Below are 8,970 nucleotides of genomic sequence, written 5' to 3' on the forward strand. Positions count from 1 at the left end.
AGTAAATTTTTTGTTTAATTGAAGTTCTTCCAATTTTTGCAGCAAACGGCTTGTTAACTTAGTTTTGCAGCGTCTGTTTCGGAGCGCGCGTTTAAAAAGCCGTCTGATCCTCAGGTTAGAGTCGGCCACTTTTTATAGATTATCTGGTTATCTTACAGGTGGAGCTTACCAGATCTTCCTTACGCTAGTAGTTTATTCGAAATTTTAGATAAAAACGAATGTAAATGGAGGTGCAAAATTCATTTTCAAACGAAAATGGAATTGGTTCTACAATTGAAACCGGAGACCCTATGTCCAATCAGGGAGGGCATGGATTAAGAGAGACCAATTGTCAAGAAAAAAATTAGCCTATCACAAATAATTGCCGTCAAAATTCTAAATCACCTTTAAATTTGCCTGTATAAATATTAGGTAAAGAATCAAAGTTCGTAAGGCATACGACGAGCCCTCTAAGGTATTTAGCGTTATATGACGTATGACGCCATTAATTTTCAAAAATTTTCTATACTTAGGTACTAAATTACTACGGTATCAAAATATTGCATTTTTGAAATTCCCTTTGTATGAAGAAATTGTTGAAAAATTATTCTTAGTTGGAACTGGCTCGTTTTGGGAGATCTACACAGTGGTTTCCTGTTTTATTTTCTCATAAATCTAACATTCGACACTTATGCGGACGTTATATAAAGTATTTGACGACAGCTTCGATCCCACAGCCCGTTCTACAATACATTACTGGAACAGAGCGAATCTAGATCCAGCCGAGTACTGTCAATTCAGAAGCTTTTCCCAAAAATTTATGGGGACTGTTTTATGCTGCTATATTACAAAAACGGAGATTTCTTTTGAGCATACAAGTCATTTGTGCGTTGCTCGTGAATGTTCGAATCTGGTATCAACGTTTTTTGGCATGCAATCGATATTTGAATTATGGTAAAGTCAAGGCGAATCTATTAAAAGTGGTATTGGTAAATCAGCTGATTTGTTTATTTTTTTTCTTTCGCTGGATCCATGTGGCTGTCAGCAGAGAATTCAAGCGAATTAAGTTTTTGCTTTCTACTTTTCCAAAACTTTGCCGTCACAATCAAACGTACAAAACATTGTTGTTGGTCTAGTGCTACTACTTTTAATAAATGCGCCTTGGTTGAACTAAAGTTGAGCCAATTAATGTTGACAGTTATAAAAATATGGTTTTCAAAATTTAATTATATATTTTTTTTTTGTGTTTTCAAAAAATTATATTGTATTTTCAAAAAAATGTGAGACAAGACAAGTGTAGAAACTGCCAATCTTATAATAAAAATAAATCTCTCATTGTAACCTTTTTTCAGTGAAAATTTCATTGTAAAGGTGTAAAGTGGTGCACTTTTCCGCTTTAAGCTAACTCTACCGCTACAATGAGCCATAATTTGGAAATTTTTGGCTTATAATTTATTATATAAAACATATTTCGGATAACTCCTAAAATGTTGAATCGAACGGCTTTATGAAAGACTTTGCTTGTTTTCTATAATTCTATAACATACTGCTTTTTTTATTAAGCTCTAGAATTCTTCCTTCTAAATACCAGCTTTTTGTTGGTACGATCACATTTTCGCAATTACTCGCTAATTGTCTGAGTTTACTGAAATGAAAATATTTGCACCAGTGAAGTGAATCGCCATATTTCGCTTGAGCAACTGCTTGACTCTAAAAAAATAACTGTAACGTTTATTTTATTTGTTCTGCTTATTAGAGAATTACTAATTTCTTACGCCCATTTCAATAACATTGGTATTTCTTCTGTGCCTTTCATTTATAGGATTTCAACGAGCAATGCCCCTACTCGCTTTCACCAGTCAGTACGAAGAGCCAAAAACTACTGCGATCACCGCGCAAAGCAACCAGAAAAATATCACGGATACCATTTAAGGTAAATGCTTAAGCAAAAAAACAAAAAAATTAGATAATAATAAAAATAATAAAAAAAATAAAAAAAAATAAAAAAAATAAAAATAATAAAAAAAAAATAAAAATAATAAAAAAAATAAAGATAAAAATAGTAAAAATAATTTACCTTCAACTAATTGAACAATTCACTCGCTCTTTAACAGGTGTTAGATGCGCCCGAGCTGCAAGATGATTTTTATTTGAATTTGGTCGATTGGTCATCACAAAATGTGCTCGCCGTCGGCTTGGGAAGTTGCGTTTATCTGTGGAGCGCATGTACTAGTCAAGTATGTACAATAATTATTACGTCGACTATTGACAAAATGTTTTAAAATCTTTGTTATTGTTTTTTCTATTGATTTTCAATCACACAAATTGATTTGAACTTTCAATTTACAGGTAACACGCCTATGCGACCTTAACACCGATTCGAATACCGTGACATCGGTGTCATGGAATGAGCGTGGCAATTTGGTGGCCGTCGGTACGCATCACGGCTTCGTCACCGTTTGGGATGTGGCTGCCAGCAAACAGGTAAGCACTCCGGAGCACATTTTGCATATAGTTTTTGTTGTGCTAATTGAACCTTCTTCTTCGCTTTCAGATTAATAAGTTGACTGGCCATTCAGCACGTGTAGGCGCTTTGGCGTGGAATGGTGAAATTTTGTCGAGCGGTTCACGTGATCGTTTGATAATACAACGCGACACCCGTACGCCTGTTCAACAATCTGAACGCCGTTTGGCAGGCCATCGACAAGAGGTTTGCGGTCTTAAATGGTCACCGGATAACCAGTACCTAGCGAGCGGTGGTAACGATAATCGTTTATATGTCTGGAATCAGCATTCACTTAATCCAGTACAATCGTATACGGAACACACCGCAGCAGTAAAAGCCATTGCCTGGTCACCACATCATCATGGTTTATTGGCTAGTGGTGGTGGCACTGCCGATCGTTGCATTCGTTTTTGGAATACCTTAACAGGTCAGCCAATGCAGTGTGTCGACACCGGTTCACAAGTCTGCAATTTGGCATGGTCCAAACACTCATCTGAGTTGGTGTCCACGCACGGTTACTCACAAAACCAAATATTGGTGTGGAAATATCCCTCACTGACACAAGTGGCCAAACTGACAGGACATTCTTATCGTGTACTGTATTTGGCATTAAGTCCGGATGGAGAGGCAATCGTGACGGGTGCTGGCGATGAGACATTACGATTTTGGAACGTATTTAGTAAAGCGCGCAGCCAGAAAGAGAATAAATCCGTATTGAACTTATTTACAAATATTAGATAAACAACGTAAGAGTAGGGAATCGCACCAAATCGGGATTTAAAAGCGCGTTAATTGAGCTCATTTATAGGTAGCTAATACTGGTATCTCACAAACTTAAGAAACCACTATAAAAATAACAAAAAATACCTAACAGCATAGCTGCTAATATTTACAATAACACATTCAAAAATAGCTGTCAAAAATAGTTGGCAAAATTTAAAATGTATTGGAGCTTAGAAAAACAAATTAAACATAATTAAGTGCCGCTTGTTTGAAAGTTGAAATAAGTTTGGCTGCTGCATACACCAGCGTGCAAAAATATACACAAGCATAAATCTGCTAAAATGTCAAATAGAGCAACTGCTAAAGGAGGCTTCACAAATAATGCAAGTTTTTTGACGGTTTGTGTGGCGAAGTTAACAAAAAGCTGTAATTATTTTTGAAGTAAACTTTTTTTTGTCTATTTGTATTTGTGTATGACCAATTGTGATGCGTTTATTTAGGCTTTTTCTCAAAAAATTATACATTTTCGATTTGAACTCTCCTAGTACTTAAATTGTGTGCTGAAAAATCTTTAAATTGGTTTTTTTTTTCCTAACTTTCTTCAACTTTCGTCAAATGCCCAAGCAGTGGCTTGCTTTTCCAAATACTATTTGTAGAAAAAATGAGCGCATAGGGATGAAATAATATAAATAGAATATATAATAACAGCTGTTCCTAATTCTCCGTAACTAAATTTATTTGTGAATTAAATATTATTTTTTTTTAAACAGATTTCCAAAATATTCAATGACACTTAAATTGAAAATCAGTTCATAGCTGCATAAGAGTATGCAAAATATTTCGAATGAATTGAAAATTTGAATCGACTATATAATTTAAGCGTGCAATCTTAAAATTTAATATTTCAAATTATTAAAATTACTTTTAAGCACAAAGGACAACTTCGTTAAACACAACAAGAGCTATATTTGTTTGAGGCTTAAAGCATATTTTGGAGAAGAATTGGCGGCCGTCATAGCCGATTGCGTGCCGGTTCTGCCATGAAAAAGCGCCTCATAACCTCAAAATCATCTGTTATGCCTGGGCGGCTTAAAACTATACGTTCCTACATTTGTGGAACAATATGAAGACGTACGCCACAAATATGAAAAGGCGATCGAGCGAACAGTCAAAGAGGTTACACCCTCCATTTATATATAAATATATTTGTTGCTCTTTATATACGCAAAAATGATGTACCAGATGCAAAATTAAAACAAAAAAATACAATTTTTTTTTAATTAAGAAAAAAATTCAAATTCAATATAACAAATATGGTCGCAAATACCTCATTGGTACTCGTACATCATAAGCGATTGCATTTCTAAAGCTAGAACTCTGTACCCTCTCAGCTATGAATAAAGAGCTGAAACCCATAGCGCCGCGCAAGTTTAATACGTAGCTCTAGCTTTAGCCACAAACAAATACTTGCACCTCAACATGTTTAGGTGTTTAACTAATTTGTCCTTTGTTTAATAAATAATAACCTTATTAGTGTTAGATTTTCGCAATTATTACATATACATACAGAGGTATGTAACTAATTATTTATTACAATTGTAAGTTAAATAACTTATCATAACACACTTGGAGTTGTCCTCCACCCTTTTAACAAATGAGCCAACCAAATTTACTATACGACTACACTTTGGCCACACCAAATTAGTCGGCATGAAGTGAGTTTTTATTTGTCAAAAGCGCTGGTTGTTAGGTGCTCTAGTGTGACCTCGCATCTAAGCATGCAAACGCACTGATAACATAAAATTACACTGTAACTAAGCCTATATTAGACCACTTATTTATAGAATTGCATTAAAAATACTTTGTAGATAAAAAATTAATATTTCAAGTTTCGTGGAAAATTTGAGTCAGAAAGCAAATTAGATGGAAGCGCTTAGAAATCGCTATAAATAGACTGGCAAGTAACGTATTTGAATTACCCATTACATTACTTGCTAATATTGGCTAAAAAAGTGAGACAAAAAATAAATAAATAAATGTAGGGATTATGATCTTCAGCAGTAATACAAGGCATATGTTTTCGAAAGAATTTCTTCATAAATAGTTGACTACCTATAACCACGTACTTTACTCACAACTTTGCAAGAATTTTCATTATCCTCAATTTTAAAATATTTTATATTTGTGACTGCAAAGCATTGTGACTAAAATAAATTTGTTTAAATAACTACATTAAATAACTACATATACATATATATTTGTTCTTATTTTTATACAATTTTGTCCAATTTATTTTTAATTATTCATCAATTTGTTTGCATTTTGCTCAAGAAATTTATTGACATAATTTCAAGTCACATTCTATTTTTTATAATATTTTGTTAATACTTTTTTCTCTTTTCCTGTCGTTAACTTCGTATTGCTACCTTGCAAATGTGAGGTTAGCAATGCAATTCAATTAAACACACATATATTATATTTAGCCAATTCTACAAATATCGTTGATATCATTCACCTCACCTCAAATCGCACTTTAATCGCCACTTCACTACTAAATTAAATACTTTAGTTACTTTTTTGAATGCGTGTAAACGTATTATAATTATATATATTTTGTATATATGCAGGTTCTACCTGAAATATAGTCACATGTATGTATGTAATAAGAATGAATTTGAACATGCTGAAAGATGTACAATATTTTGAATTATTGAGCTGGATTTATAAATGTAATAATTTTAATATTTTATTGGATGGAAAATAAATTTTAAAGTAAATGTGTGCATTAACTTTGATTTAAGGGAATTTCATAAACATACAGTCTGTGTCAGAAAAATTAACCGCGATTATTCATGAAGTATAAAAGATATGTAAATATTTAAAATTTTTTCACATGAAAGTATGTATAAAACTACGAGTCGCAATTACTCAATAAGCCGTGTAGTCTTCATCGTTGTCGAGTATAGCCTGGCATCTTCTTCATGCTTTGAACTAGCTTTTCTGCGTAGCTCGTCGATAAAGAGGACCAGATTTTGCGAGCTTGAGGCCCGAGTTGCTTTAAGGGGACAGATACCTGTAAAATTTCGAAAAATTTTTTTTTTCATAAAATGTTAATACAGGGTGGGCCATATAGCGTTTGCTTTTTGAACCACCTATTTTTTTGGGAATGGTAACACAAATGACATGTCAAATGTGTTCATAATTTACTTAAAGGTTTGACATTTACGAAATGGAACGCTATACGCTTGAACAAAATTGGGAAATATTGAAAACCTATTTCCAGTGGTGAGTCTTCTTCTTGTTTTCTGATTTTCACATCGGTGGCTACGTCAGTAAGCAAAAATGTCGGATTTGGGGCTCAGAAAATCCACACGTAACTGTAGAGAAGCAAATACATCCACAACGAGTCACTGTTTGGTGCGGTTTTTGGTCTGGCGGCATCATCGGGCCAGGACGGTGGAACTTGTCACACTGCCAAAGTTACACTCGAACTTTTGGCTACGTTTTTGAAAACCGGATAATCAGCCGAAATTCCGATATCAATTGGCCGCTTCGGAGTTGTGATTTAAGCCCGTTGACTATTCTTTGTGGGGACCCGTTACGGACAAATGCTATGCGAACCATCCAGAGACGATTGATGCTTTAAAATACGAAATCGAAGTTGCCATTCATGAAATTGGAGCCCAAACAATCGAAAATGTGCTTAAAAATTGGGTTGATCGAATGGCCTACTGTAAAGCCAGTCGTGGCAGTCATTTGAACGATATTATTTTTCATTCATAAATGACAATGTTCAATCTTCAAAATAAAAAAAAAAATTTCAAAAAATATTGATTAGTTTTTTTTTTATAGCCGATTAATCCTTTAAGAATAGTCAAAAAAAATTTAGAACGACACGTTTTTCTCAAAACTTTATTTTTCGAATTGGTGTACACGATAACTCGAAAAGTTATTGATCGACCTCCCTGAAATTTTGCACCCATCTTTTTTATGATATTACTTTCTATGCGAATTTACAAGTTTTTCAAAAAAATAATTTTTTCGAAGCGAAAATAGTAGGAAAAATCGCCCCTTTCTTTTAGCATTTCATTTCCCGCATTTTATTCCTCGATTTCTCTGGTTAAAATTTTATTTACTACGAAATTTATTTCTCAATTAATTAATTGTGGCACTTAAATTGAATATCATTAATAAAAGGTCTTTTAGAAGTGACACTTAGACGGTATCTCTTTTTTACCGGTCATTTGACGATCGGCGCACACGCAGAAAAGCTAACTTTACCATTTAAAACCCTTTGCAAAAGCTGTAAGGACCGACTTCAATTTAGAAGTCAATTTCTGCCTTGCTAAAAATATTTTAGTTTAATAGAAATTTTAACTAATCGAAAAAAAAATAAAAAAATTCGTTCTATCTTTTACAAACCCAGCCAGGGGTTTCCACTTTAAAAGCTGTATTCTCGGAAAATAACAATGAAGTCCGATTCAGCTTTTGCCGCTTTAAAATATCGGCAAAATGTGTTTAGTATCTTTAAGGTGGCGCAAAATTAATCAACAACAATCATCAATCTTTTTTGTTTTGAATACTTTTTTTACTAAGTAACAACAAATTATTTTGATAGATGGAAATCTTTCTTTTGAATTTTGCGCGCCCAATTGCTTGTCTGTTTGTATACTGCAGCTGTCCAGTTCCCAAGCGTCTATATAACATTCCGATAGGATGATTGATTTTACGCCACATTGTACAATATATCCGTACATATTAGCACAATATTTGCTGTTGCGATGGTTCGATCCACCTTACTAAAACCTCTACAGCGGATTTACGTATTTTACCTTCATTGCAATCACATTTTTTTATTAAATCGTTGCTTGTTTTTCGTTTTCGTCTGATTAACATCTGTTAAATATTCCTGGAGTCGAAAACTCGCTGAAAAATTTCCAAAATATATTATATTTAAAATTTTAATATAAAAAATGAATTCGTTTAAAGTAAATTGAGGAAAGGAAAAAATTAAGCAAATATTCTATCAAAAATACTAAATTAATAATATATAAATTGTTTGTTCTCAATCAATTTAGGAACGCTGTCTAGTTCACGAGCGTGACATATGATATGCTATCTGCAAAATTATATGTAAATCTTCCGATTCATTTAGCGCCGCCCTTCTAAAATTCACTGAGACCATTTTCTCTCTTACTCTCTTACTAAAATATAAAAAAGCTATTCGCAAGCGCAGAAATTTACATGTAGGAGCATAAATTTGCTATCAATCCTTTTTAATGTCGTCCCGTAGCTATCTTTATCAAGTGGATCGAGTTTTATTTAGTTGAATACCATTAAACAAATTGTTGCAATGGATTAGTACCTTTCCATATGTCTCTTTCGGCTGCATGTGCGCAATCGATTATCTTGTACGGCTCTCCTTCAATGTACGTTCCGTTAACGATTTGATATCCAATGAGACTTTGTCGCTCAGACTGCTCATATGCTGGCCCAACTAGGCGATTTTCATACACTCACAATAATTGGCCTGCCAGAAATCAGAACTCGTTAGAGTCGCGGTTTTGTTGTTGCAATCGTTACTGCATTGGGATCATAAACAGCACTTTTTGTTTTGCCATCTGCTCAGACCTTTCATCTTGGTTGTAGTGCATTTTCTCTTTTTTTACTTTTATTTTGGAATGTTATAACAAACGAACACAGAAATGTTAAAGAACGTTTTTGAGGTAGGTATATCAATGAATCGTAAGATATATGAAGTT

At 33.7% G+C, this 8,970-nt stretch overlaps 1 protein-coding gene across 4 annotated transcripts in view; it reads left to right on the forward strand.

Moving 5' to 3' along the window:
• The window catches only part of LOC128858029 (fizzy-related protein homolog), a 73,993-nt gene extending 68,004 nt beyond the window's left edge, over positions 1-5,989 (forward strand). For all 4 annotated transcript variants that reach the window (XM_054093950.1, XM_054093952.1, XM_054093953.1 and 1 more), the window contains exons 4-7: positions 1,802-1,912; positions 2,094-2,216; positions 2,329-2,463; positions 2,534-5,989. In XM_054093950.1, the coding sequence (XP_053949925.1) occupies positions 1,802-1,912; positions 2,094-2,216; positions 2,329-2,463; positions 2,534-3,226 (1,062 nt within the window). In that variant the 3' untranslated portion in view covers positions 3,227-5,989. The remainder of the gene's footprint in view (positions 1-1,801; positions 1,913-2,093; positions 2,217-2,328; positions 2,464-2,533) is intronic.
• Positions 5,990-8,970: the final 2,981 nt, after the last annotated feature.

This window comes from Anastrepha ludens, chromosome 3, assembly GCF_028408465.1.
Source record: "Anastrepha ludens isolate Willacy chromosome 3, idAnaLude1.1, whole genome shotgun sequence".
NCBI lineage: Eukaryota > Metazoa > Arthropoda > Insecta > Diptera > Tephritidae > Anastrepha > Anastrepha ludens.